Genomic DNA, 13,433 nt, shown 5'->3' on the forward strand with positions numbered 1-13,433 from the left:
AAGCTGTTGTCAGCCACAGTGATGTGCAAGCAACAACCCCGATGCCTTCGGATCCCATGCTCTCCTTCAGGCGAGGCTAAAACGTCCCGGCAGCCCTCCTCCTCTAAACGGATACACACACGCAGGGGTGACCACGGCAGAACCCCAGGTGGGACAAAGCCTCCCTGGGGGGCAGGGCAACCTTGGCTCAGGCACGGCGAGTGCATTGCCCATGGGAGCAAAATCCTGGGAGCAACAAACTGGTCCTAGCATCGCTGCCTCTTCCACGCTCAGGAGGCTCCCAGGGAGCCGGCCTGGCTGCCATCGAGGTGGATGCGAAGAAAGAGCATCACCCATTTTTGAGGAAGGAGGGGTGCTGCCCCAAAGCGGCGGTCATGCATCGTACCTCCCCAGCATTGCCAACAGCAGCAGAAACTAAAGGTCTGGCTGGCTCTCCTGCCCCATCTTTTCTCCTTCCTTCCCCTGGCCCAGCCTGGCCTCTCATCCTAGAAACGTAACATCTGCTTTATCTACAATTCCTAAAAGCCATAGGCCAGTTTCGACCTGAGCCACGAGGACTGGGCTGGGGACAGCGCACGGGGCAGCAGCGCGAGCTGCAGGCTGCCTGCGAGCAGCCGTAAGGGCGGACCGGGAATGTCGGTGTGACAGGCGTTGCCACCCGCTCCTTTGGATTCTCTACTGCAAAGCTTGGACGCTTCCAGAAACACCAAGAGCTACATAGACATTCAGTGCCATTCCCACTGTTGGGGCGTTACCAAATTCCTGCAGCTCGTGGTCAGGCCATTGCTCCGAAGCCACACACGAGCTCTGGAAGGGAGCAGCAGCTGAACTACTTCCCGTGTCCTAGCCCAGCGCCATAGGGACAACTTCTTAACCACAGTATTATTCTGAATTGCTCCTGTCTTGACAGCTGTATGACTTCCCCAAGCCTTAACTATAGCATAGTTACCAAACTAGCTCAATAAATACTTCTTTTTTTCAACGTGGAAGAATAAACTATCTTCCCTAGTTCTAATTCATATGTCTATAATCCCTTGATGCATACGTGGGTAGGTATATATATATATATATATATATGCATATAATACTCTGATCAAATACTACTTTATTATTAAGCAGTAACGTTTGGTTGACCAGAAACTGTTTCCTACTTTTACCATGACTGAAAGAGACCGATACTCTCGAGCAATCTATTATTTTGCTAGTTATATGAAACTAAAAGTTAAGTAAAACCAGCAGCAATTCAGAATGGGGGGAAATCTAGCTATTTCAGATGTGCTATATCTGGTTTTGTCCACTCAGTGGCTAAAGGAATTAGATAAAGTGTTATTCAGGGAAAAAAAACCAGTTGGGTCTTTCTTATGAATTCACACCTACTAGGTGCACTTCACCCTATTTTCTTTTTAAAATGTGATATCAGAAAGTTACAGCGAGCCACTAAGCCACAGAACACCACCGTGCGCTACGTGCACTCACGCTTCCCAGGTCGCCGCTCTGCCAGACACCCAGTAAGGAGGCTCCTTCCTTCCTGTGAAGCCAGCTCCTCCTCAGACACCGGAACCCTCTTCCTACCTCCCAAAAAAGAAAGATTATGTGTTTTTACGATCTCTCCGTGAGCCACTTCCCTGTGCTTGCATCAGACCCAACATCTGGCGCCAGCTTAAAGCGATCTCTGCTTTAAGGCTGTTGTACTGAGCCCTCTCACAGGCATCTTAGAGGTACCCTGTCTCCTGGGAAGCACCCAAATGGATTCCACAAGGGCCCTCCGAGAGGCATGGCAAAGCTCGCAGGGCTTGCAAGGCACTCAGGGTTCGGGAGGGGAGTCACAGCTCCAGAGGCTGTGCCAGCTTTAGGAGCCTCAACAGACCCTTCTGGACCCAAACCTCAGAGGGTGGAAGAGCCTCTTCACTCGGGACATTTATGTCTGGTGGGAGGGAGAAGGGATGAGCCTCCACCCCGCTCGCTCTGCCCTGGCAAACCTGAAGAAGCCATGGCAGAAGCGCAGCCCCTAAACCTCCCTGCGCCACATACGCTCAGGGATTTCACGGTGAATAACGGTCAGATCTTAAAACACTAAGAGCTTGACGTAAAGGGCCCTGAAGTCCGTAAGATTTCCACCGACTGCGGATCTGGCTCTGAGCGTATCACGCAGCGGGATACAACCCTTGGGCGGGACCAGAACGAGCACCGGCTGGAGGAGTCAGGCTGAGGAAAGGCGTTTGCTGGGTCTGAGCTGCGAGGTACTGCCGAAGCCCCATCCTGCATCCTTCCCCAGCACGCGCAGGATCTGCACAGAACACTGTACCCCGTATCCTTCAAAGAGCTTTCTCAGCTGTTCAGCTTCGGCAGCGACCGCTTTCCCACGCGACGCCAATTACCCCTCCATTCCCATTCCATCCATCAGTGGCCGTGCCCAGAACGGCATAGGTGAAGCACGTTAATGCCGCCAGCACCCTGTGCTGGGGGCGCGCTAAGCTGCTGCTAGGGGAAGGTCCCTCCCCACTCCTATTCTGATTTCCCTGCTGCCGTACTTGATGGCTGGCAATAAAACCGGGTAAGCAGAGCTCCAAGGGAAATGAAACTGCATCTGCGGGACATTTGGAGCCAAAACACGCAAGGTGGATAATTTGCACGCTGCATGTAAAAAGGAGTTACGCAGCTCTCTCCCTACTCCTTACATCTCCATAAAGCGTAATAATGGATTTCTAATTATACACCCAAAGAATAGGCAAGCTGCAAGACGCTGGGAGAAAATTGGAAAGGGGGAAAGAAACTAACCTAAAGGTACAGATGTAACGAGGGTAGTGACACTTCCATGAGGAGGCCTGGCCGGTTGTTCAGCAGTCATTCTGAAACAGAAATCTTTTAAGTGCCCTGATAGGAGTTTTCATTTTCAGGCAGTTTGCTACGCAGCTAAGTGATGTCAGACTACAAGCTGTCGTCTGCTACGATGACCAAAGAGGAGCTGTTTTCACACCCGTTAAAATAATTGATTCCTAAATTGCCTTTCTACAGAAGAAACCCATGGGATTCACGCCAGGCAGCGGATGAAGCCTTGACTTTTGACAATAAACGTTTGATAAACTTTGTGCTGAAGTTAAGGGTTGTATTTGGAAACGAGGAGCTCCTCAAGGTAAAACCAAATTCACAATGGACTGTGAAACACACCCAGTGTCCTCTTTTTACCAGTAAATGACAGAATTGGAATTGGGTGCATTGCTGCAGGGAAGGGGCACATCTCCTGCCCGTGCGAAGTGCTGGCCAGAGATTTTTCAATCCCTGGGGGAAGCCCTTCCCCACTGCTGTCCTGCTGAGCAGGGGGCAGCCCAGCTGCTGGCTGCCACCTCACCTGCTGGCAGGGCTGTCCCTCAGCAGGATCCAAGACCCCATCCCTAATGAATGACAGGTGACATCCCAAATGTTCTTCCTGGAGAGGGTGGTGAAGCACGGGAACAGGTTGCCCAGAGAAGCTGTGGATGCCCCATCCCTGGAAGTGTTCAAGGCCAGGCTGGATGAGGCTTTGAGCAACCTGGTCTAGTGGAAGGTGTCCCTGCCCATGGCAGGGGGGTTGGAACTAGATGGTCTTTAAGGTCCCTTCCAACCCAAACCATTCCATGATTCCATGATGATTCTATGAAATGGTTGGAAGTGCCAGACACCATCATCACGGTGCTCTAGCAAGTTCAGCTGCCCTGGAGTCTCGGCTACCACTCTGAGCAGCTCTGCCTCCTGCCTAGTTTTCTCCCGTACCTTGAGATACCCTTACGGGGCAGCTGCTCTGCCTGTTCCTGCTCTGAGGCATTTTACAAGTCTTCCAGAGGGCAACGCGTGGATATCACACCTCACGCCATCCACTACCCCCGGGGAGTTAAGGCAGCGATCACCCCAGCAATCTCTCTGTTCGGGGAAACAAAGGTGCAAACGCTTTTGTAATGGAATTTTCTAACTGCCGTTTTCCCTTCCCATTTTGCCAAACAAAACCATTAGGTGTGTCTCACAACTCGAGAGCAAACGAGTCCTTCCGCCCTGGAAACACTCGCTCAAGGGAGACAATGATCTGCTGTTTGCCTCACCTTTGAAATTAAACTGAGGTCATGGAGGGGGAAGGGAATTAAGAACGGGTCTCAACGTGACTTTTTCCACGGGGAAAGCAGCTCTGACTCCGTGACTGCTCAACCTGGATCAGTTCTCCGAGCAGAAGCACTGGCGCCCGGAGAATTCTCTCACCAAGAGACAGGAGGCCGGCAGCCTCAGCTCAGAAACACCCGAGAGATGTCAGCGCTCCTGTCGAGGTCTCACCACAGAACAACTTTTTCATTTTGGGGAATTCAACTGCAGCTGGGTGAGGAGGAAAACAAATTCTTACCTTGCAGGGGATACAATCCGCCGGCGAACTTGTACTGGGTAGCAGGGGCGAGCAACAAGGGGCAGCCCTTGCTCTAGCACCGCCAGGCTCCATCCCAAGACCTTTGCATCCTCAGCGCGTTCTCCGAGCCTCGTTTCCCTCTCACGGTGAACGCAGAGGGAAGATGCCAGCCGGGTGCTGCGCCGCAGCAGTTGCTGGGGGGGGGTTCCCTCCGCTGCCCCCAGAGTTACTCGCCGAGACAGGGATGTCCAGCTCGGGCTGAGCACGAGAGGCAGCACGGAGCAGAGAGCTGGGAGATCCCAAGAACCCCGCTGCCCCGCAATTCCGTACGCGAGCTGAGCGGGGAGGACATCGCGTGGCTGCGTGCTTGCATTCTCCCTCGCGCAGGGGAGCGGCATGAGGATGTTTTGTCTCGTGCGGCACGCTCAGTTTGCACGCCGCAGCCTTCTCGGGCACCGCTGTTCCTGCCCGAGAGCCCTCCGCAGGGATTTTGCCGGCTCACCCCACACTCGCAGAGTACATGGTGCCCAGCCCAAGTGTGAAAAGCGGCACGTAGGATAAAGTCACAAGCTCCTTTGCAAAGCGATGACCTCTTCCTCCTCCGTCACTGAGTCTGTAACACTGTTCTTACCAATGTATTGTTGACAATCAATAACCTCTCTCACTTTGCCCAGCATTTCCCTCTAAATCCTGTTACATTACACAAACACAAGTTCAAACACAAAAAAATCCCATTGATGCTTCCCCTCAGCTAAAAAGCATCACAGCTGCTACTGCCCGTACTTGATCCAGCACTCAGGGTATAAGGTACATAAGGTCTAAGTTTTAGAGGTGCCACCCACCCAAATCCCAAAGGGCTCCTCTGGAAGCTGAAATAAGGACTGTACCAAGACATGCTGGAGCTTTCCAAAGTGTTTCTGCCCCAGTACCACTGGTGCAATCACCTCTACCTTGGCATCATCGTGTCTTACAAGAAACAGCAGTTACTAAGTGCAAGCAGGAAGGTCTCGGGGACCAGCCCTAGAACAGAGCAGAGTTTGCTTCTGTGGATCTTGGAGGCAAAAGGGCACTTTCTGAAGGAAACGTCTTGCATCTCCTGCTAATCATCTCTTAGTCTGAAACAGCTCCCATGATGTACAAGTCTGCTCAGGACCCGTGGTGAGCACGCAGTGCCCTGCTCACGGTACTCGTTACATCAGCATCCCAGCATGACGTCTATCAAGACGATGAAGAAGGGGTCAGCACACATCTCGAGTGCCTCAAAGACTTGGGGTGTTGCAGTACAGACCCCCCCCGCGGGGCACCCAAGGCTTTCTTCCTTCACAGTGAGCAGGGTCCCAGCCGAGCAGAGGAACACCTGTTACAACTGACACAGCTGGTAACCGGGAGTGGGAGGTTGGAGGGGAATTGGCCACCAGAAAGACTTCAGTATTCAGCTATTTAATACTGAAAACACAGCAGTGAAGGCGACTGCTGACCCAGAGGTTGTGGGTAGATACTAAGCAGTATGAAGCCTAAAACCATCACTGCCCGCTTCTCTGCGGGGTCTGTGCTTCCCCCACGCTGTCCTGCTTACGTGGGCAGCAGCCCCTGCTCATACCTGTTTGCAGGACATTTAGGAAGCTACTACAACCGACACCCACTGGCTGCCACCAGAGCGTAAGAAATCCACCTGCTTCCAATTCCAGCCCATGAGTTCTTACCTATGTATCACAGAATACTGTGAAAATTAATTCCTACAGGCACAAGGATTTATGAAACTGTACAGGTAAAATGAAGTTAAATGACAGATCTCCCTCCCCTTAGCTGAAACCAATTTCTGGCATTTTATCTAAATAATTATATTTATTAGTTATGTATATGATTAGTATGAGATTGCTATGGGTAGGTTTAGGTTGGACATCAGGAAAAAATTCCTCACGGAGAGGGTGGGGAGGCACTGGCACAGGTTGCCCAGAGAAGCTGTGGATGCCCCATCCCTGGGCGTGTTCAAGGCCAGGCTGGATGAGGCTTTGAGCAACCTGGTCTAGTGGAAGGTGTCCCTGCCCATGGCAGGGGGGTTGGAACTGGATGGTCTTTAAGGTCCCTCCCAGCCCAAACCATCCTGTGATTCTGTCATTTTAACTTTGTGATGACTGGCACGATTTTAGCGTACCATTCCCAAGCTTCACACCCCAGCTGGCGTTTCTTAGCATAACACTGCAGTATTGATTTGAAGTTATTACTTACACACTGAAATCAGATTGCTGAAACGTCGCATTAACTTCTCACTAAAGTTTGTTTCTCTTGTCAGGAGAAAAAAAAAACTCCTGGAAAGACACAATCAGAATCGACCCTTTTGAAACCAAATATATTTATTTTTGTATTAATCTGTTGTTATAAAATCACTACTTACACAGAAGATTCATCATCACTTCTTTCCCAAGCATCCACATACCGCTTTTGTAAACAGCCCGTCTCATCAGACTGCAAACTGCTCCATCTCGTGGTAACACGGCAGCATTAATACAGCACAGAAACATCCCGACAGCTTCACCTTCTGAGGAACTGGTATCCACGCTGAAGAAATGTGACAATTACCAGGAACTGGTGGCATAGATATATTCCATTTGCCTTCGAGACAATTTTGGTGTCTTAACCCAAAGCAAGGTGGTGGAGGAAAAAAAAAAAAAAAAAAAAAAAAAGCCTGGATGAATCCCAACATGCACTGACCAGAAAGCACAGGCGGCTTATTGCTGTTTTTCCACATTCAGGAGGTATTTTGATGTTCAAAGTGCAAGCACCTGTCACACTCAGGACACCTTTCTGAAATCTCGTTGGCCAACTAAGCTGCTCCACACTGCGGGGGGTGTGAGACTGAGACCCAAGAAGCCTGGCTTGGACACAGTTAGGAGGCAGATGTTCAGGACTGCTTTTTCCAGTCACCTCAGGAATGCAAGGGAAGGAGAGGAACGGGAAGTTAGAACAGGTAATTCAAACTGATAATCTGATTCTACCACTGTGCTGCTGTCACAAAGCTAAATTAACCACCCCAATGATATTCCCTTACTTGGTTCTCCTGTAAGATACTTCAGTTCTGAGGAATCTGTAGAAACGAGTGCAAAAATGCTAGTTTCACCTTCTGATCAGCTTTAACCCTAAAGAAACAGCCCTTCTTAACAGAATTATTTAATCTCCTAACTCCTAAACGTTGACATGTATTATAGATGATTGAGAGGAACTTCATACAAGTGGAAACTGTAAAAAAACCCACTAAATTAAAATTATTAAACGTACAAGTTCGGGTTTTTTTTCCTTTTCCAAATGCTTCTCTCTTCTGACTCAGTTTTAGAATCATTTGGAAGCCTGAGCAATTGGCTATGAAGCAAGTGAGCTGGCTGCACAGCTTTAGCTAGTATTTCTGGGGATTTCCCTAAAAAGCTGTGATAAATTCTAAACCTTTACCCTACCTAAAACTTTTGCTGGCTCCAAACAGCAAAGGCCATGCCCACCCTTTTCTGGAGGCAAAACATTAAGGATTACCTTTAAAAGCGTGATGAAAGACTTTATATGTTGTAAGTACCGATCGGCTGTTGCGCTCCTACGGCTGTATTCCCTAATAGTGAGGTAGCAAAATGAATAGGGTCAAACTGATCCATTTTCAATTTTCTTAAGACAAAAATTCTACTATTCAATCTCCTCTTGTACCTTCTTCAGCCAGCACCGTCACTTAGGTCCGTGTGCTTACGTACGCACGTCAGAAGAACCCTTAGGTACCTGTGCCAGCATGGATATTCGCTCAGTGCTTTTATTACAAGTCACAGCTTTTACTGAAATACGACAGAGATCTATTTTGCTACACCACCAAATCAGAGTTAAATTAGCAACAATGTTAATTAAGTTATTTTGCATTTGCTGTGGTGTAAAACACGCCTTACGTCCCCCGATTTGTTTTTCAAGGAGTTCAGCTCTTGAATTCAACTCAACAAGTCAACAGAGTCATTTAGGCTTTAAGATCAAGCCCAGCCATTAACCCAACACTGCCAAGTCACCACTAAACCACATCCTGAAGCACCACATCCACACGTCTCTTAAATCCCTCCAGGGATGGTGACTCCACCACCTCCCTGGGCAGCCCATTCCAGTGACTGACCACCTTTCTTTGAAGAAATTTTCCCTGATACCCAATCTAAACCTCCCCTGGCACAACTTGAGGCTGTTTCCTCTTGTCCTGTCACTTGTCACTTGGGAGAAGAGACCAACCCCCACCTCTCTGCACCCTCCTTTCAGGCAGTTGTGGTGTCACATATTTTGATGGAGACGAACTACCTTAGCCATGAGAAATCTTGCCCAAGTTTACAGCGTATTCTCACAACAAAAAAGAGAGTTAATAAGCACAGTGTGGCTTTGGCGAGTAAGGAATCAGAAACACATCAGTTAAGAAGCATACCCAGTTTCTGACCCTCTCCGTTTTACTCAGTTCAAGAGGTCTATTCCCTTGCTGCACCCTCTGGAACGGTGCTCAGGAAAACAATGACCCATACAGATCACCCATAGTTGTTTATCACCTGCAGTAACCTGCTAGCACCTTTTGTTACCTCCGAGGTGTAATATTTTTTGGTATAATATACAGCAAATGAGAGGCAGGGCAGGTACTGTAGCACACGGAAAATCTGGCTGGGGAAGAAGAATTCCAAGTACTGAAATCTTCTAAACCAAAAGAAAGTTGGAAGGTTCCTTGTTGTTAAAACTACTCAGTCGAAACTTTTTCTGCCGCTTTCTGCTGGCGAGATGGGCCTTACACTCTTTTTTGCTGTAGCTCTAATTCCTACAGGAAAGACGAAGGGCATGCTCTACCTTGGAAACTCTGTTTATTTGACCTCTGTCCCAGGAAGGAAGTTGGCCATAAACCAAAAACTCACACTGCTGGGTGAGCGCTGCAACCACTGATCTATTTTGGAAGGCTGCAATTATAGACAGGAGGTGGGCAGCACTGTCAGCACCTCCTGCTTCTGATTTTAAAAAAGAAAAAAGTTATGACTGTATTTGGCAAAGAGTCCAATGCTATCTTTGTGCATCAGCCATATTCAGAACACGCCTCCTTGATCAGGCCCCTTGAGATGTAAGGGGTGGAGAAGAGTGTTCTGAGAGATTAACTTCAGCCTCATCCCTCCAGCTCTTTCTGCATTTGGGGGAAGAAGAGAAAAAAACCTGACTCCTCCAGAGGGTGATTCAGAGCACCTAAATTTAGGTGCCTGCTCTGAATCACTCCCTGCTTAACCCAGGGAGGCACCCTGGGACAGATTCCCTAGGCAAAGGCTATCCTCTGCAACTATTCCTCTCTCGACATCCCCTCAATCACCAGTTAACATTCTCACCTGTTTCTCGACGCCACCTCAGCTTAGGTGGGAAGTTGTCAGCTATCCCCCCACACCCGTGAGGCAAAAAAAAGGAAGCCGTGTCAAAGTTGTCTACATACCTGTTTAGGAGCTGCCCAATTCCAGAATTCACTAAGCACGTAGACTGATCTTTAAAACTTAACAATCCACCAACAGTTTCCTACTTTGTTACAGACTTCAGCGAAGATGCAAAGCTGGCACTCAAGCAGTATTTTGGATTTAGCATTTTGGCAAATCCCACCACGGTTTTCCTTTAAAATTTATTTAAAATTGTGGAAGTTGCTTGTTAAATAGAGAAACCATATAATGGAAAAAGTCTTTATTACTAAATCTATTTATACAGTCGTTTTAAATCACAATTCCACATGTTTTGAGATTCTGGCAGCAATTCTGCCATTCTTTAAACACTGGGACTTAGCGCTTTTTCCAGGTGAATTTCCGTCTGGCTCCCTCCTGACCAGGCTTCTTGCGTTCCTTCACACGCGGGTCAGGTGTTAGTAGCCCAGCTACAGAAACACAGAAAAGCACGTGTTTGTTTGCTGTTATTAGTTAATATTACAGATACACTACACAGGGGGGATTCAGGCCACCCAATACCTTCGCATATGAAGTGGAACATCTAGAAGGGTAAACACACTGAAGGGAATTTCATCAGTTCCTCTAACATGTTAGCTTTTCCTCAGTAACTGAACTTCCTTCACATTGTACTTCATAAACCCCTAAAAATATCCCACACTGCTGCATATCTATACTGCTTAAGCCTTTAGAGCAGCAGACTCCACACTCTGGACTGTGCACTCCTATCAGTAAAACATTTTTGACCGTGCACCTCCAATACATGTGTATTTTTTCCTTTAAATATTACAGTACCGAAATTCTAAGATCTTCTTCCTGCACCCCCACGGATCATTCTGTGCAACACTGGAGCACTCACACCACACCCTGGTGACCCCTGATTTAGAGTACACATAGTACAAATATATACTTGTACGAATATATAAAGTAGAATTGGCACTATCCAAAACATGTTCACAGTTACGCTCATCTCATTACAGACACCCAAGTCGTCACGATGGCAGGTAACAGGGGTATTCCTAGCAAGCTGTACTTATCAGTCTGAGAATCACAGAACCACAGAACGGTTTGGGTTGGAAGGGGCCTTAAAGACCATCCAGTTCCAACCCCCCTGCCATGGGCAGGGACACCTTCCACTAGACCAGGTTGCTCAAAGCCACATCCAGCCTGGCCTTGAACACTTCCAGGGATGGGGCATCCACAGCTTCTCTGGGCAATCTGTTCCAGTGCCTCACCACCCTCTCCGGGAAGAATTTCTTCCTGATAATTCCTTCTTTTTGATAGACTGTAATCAAAAGAAACTTGTTGCACAGATAGCATGAATGTACCTTTACTTCCACGGAGAGCAACAGAGTGAAAAACGAAATCCTAGCTGTGGTTCAAGCAATACACACAGGTATCCTCCCTACTAGTCCAGGAAGAACATACTTAAAAGCTCACTGCTCATAATTCTGTTCTTGCTGAAACAGTGCAGCGTCTAATCCCTGAGAAGCATCAAATACTGCAGTTATCCAGGCACGTTCTGTCTTATCCTAGGTAACCGGTAAACTCTAAATAAAGCAAGAGGGGAGAGAAGCTCCATCACTCTGTCTAGCTGCAAGTAACATGCTTATGGTCATTACTATCCCCTCAGAGGTAACCCTCTAGCACTTAGGTTTTATTCTCAAACTTCTCAAAATGTGAACATGATGCGACTGACCAAGTAAAACAAACACAACCTCAGGACCTTACAGCTCACTACTGCCTCATCCAGATTTGTTAGTGAATATACATTCATGTTTGGTAATTCTATGCTAAGGCAATATAAGCTGGTTAATTGACCTAAGAGAGGTCAGGAACAGATGGATAAACACTCCAGAAGTCACCCAAAATGTACACAGAGGATGCCAGGAAACAAGTGAGAACAATCTATAAATAAATGCAGATCATTTTCATACAAGGTTTCCCTGGGATTATTTACTTGAATTTGCACTATCTGATCCTTAACGATCCTTGTATTAATTCTGTTAATTACCAGAAACACATTAAGAAGCACTGAAATAATTTCAATTCCTACCTTGCCTCATGAATTCTACCTCCTTTTCTGTCACGAAACTCCTTAAGGCTTTTGCAGAGGCTAAACGTATTGCTCCAGCCTGTGCAGATCTTCCTCCGCCAGACACTGTGCAAACCATATCATGTTTTCCAACTTTGTCAAGGAACTGGAAAGGGAACAACAGCTGTTCTCTAAAAATAAAGAATAATAGCAATTAAAATTAGATATATACATGTGCACAAAGTTACAAGCTACGTACATTTCTTATCACAGTATATACAAACACAGTTAACTTTCAGGCAGAGATCCAGAAACACATTCCTATCTCTCACTTCCTACTGATATCAACCATATCGATGGGAAATTAGCAGCTAGGAGCATATTCAAACTGCCAGTGCTAAGTATTTTAAATTCAGCTGTACCAGTACTTTTGTTTCACCAACTATTTATACACGCCAAGACCTGTCAGCTCTGGGTATTCAAACTGAGCAATCTCTCACATTGTTCTTGAGCTCAGGAACCACAATATAAAATAAAAATCACATGAGGGACAGAAACCTCCCTTATATCAGCCTTATGAGAAATTTTCTCTGTATCAGACTGTGCACATACTCCAAAATCTGAAGCTTTACTCAAAGTGTCTCACCTTGTTTGCTTCCACTATGTTACTGTGTGCCAGAGTAATTACACATGCATACAATTCGCAAATCTCCCAGAAAACACTTAAAAGACATTGCTTATTATTTATTTATTTTCAACATCAACTGCAAGCCCTTTCTAAGGGGATGAAAATTTGAACTATCTGAATTGTCTGTGGTTGTGGTTTCTGCATCCCTTCAGACAGGGAGAGAACAAGAAACACAAAGCAAGGGTTACCCATCAGTTCTTACACTACTGACTCCTGGAAACCAGGAGGAAAAGCAAGACCAGTTTCCACAAAACAGATAGTTATACAGAAACAAGAACACAGCATCAACTCTGTCGACCACAGCACCAGAACATAATTGCATGGCATGACTTTTGCTGGAATAATTTAAGTAGCGTACAAATAGAGCATCTCTTAGCGCTCTCACCTGTCCTGCAGCACTGGGAAGTAACTTAAAAGGCTAACTCCATTCACTGTAATTTTTCCAGTCCCATTGTCATAAACTACTGCAGTCGCTCTTGCGGTTTTTCTTGCACCTTAAAGGAATTAAAACCAATCTGTTACGAGGCCGCAATATTCTAGAGAACTTCAAGCGCTCAAGAAGTTAAGCAAATCTCAGCACTTTCATGCAGCACCAGCTGGGTTTTTTTGGGAGGCTGAGGTTAACCAAAAAAAAAAGTTAAAGAGAAGGAAATAAATACAAACAATGAACAACTAGCTTTCGATGTATTTTGTATCAATATCTATTGGGGCAGGGGGAAATGTGTGTTAGAGGGTGGGAGAGGTAACACTGCCTCCCGTAACTTCAGTATACCAGGACACTTACAGAATCATAGAATCACAGACTGGTTTGGGTTGGAAGGGACCTTAAAGACCATCTAGTTCCAACCCCCCTGCCATGGGCAGGGACACCTTCCACTAGACCAGGTTGCT

The 13,433-nt window shown here is 47.0% G+C and overlaps 1 protein-coding gene across 1 annotated transcript; it reads right to left on the minus strand.

Annotated features, from left to right (window-relative positions):
• Positions 1-10,158: 10,158 nt before the first annotated feature.
• LOC104514151 (28S ribosomal protein S9, mitochondrial-like) lies at positions 10,159-13,036 on the minus strand (the record flags this gene model as incomplete). Its single annotated transcript, XM_010157721.1, has 3 exons — positions 10,159-10,250; positions 11,876-12,045; positions 12,928-13,036. Coding segments are annotated over 3 exons (371 nt in total), but the record flags the coding sequence as incomplete, so codon positions are not given.
• Between the last annotated feature and the right edge of the window lie 397 nt (positions 13,037-13,433).

The sequence above is a fragment of the Eurypyga helias genome, unplaced genomic scaffold, assembly GCF_000690775.1.
Source record: "Eurypyga helias isolate BGI_N326 unplaced genomic scaffold, ASM69077v1 scaffold38428, whole genome shotgun sequence".
NCBI lineage: Eukaryota > Metazoa > Chordata > Aves > Eurypygiformes > Eurypygidae > Eurypyga > Eurypyga helias.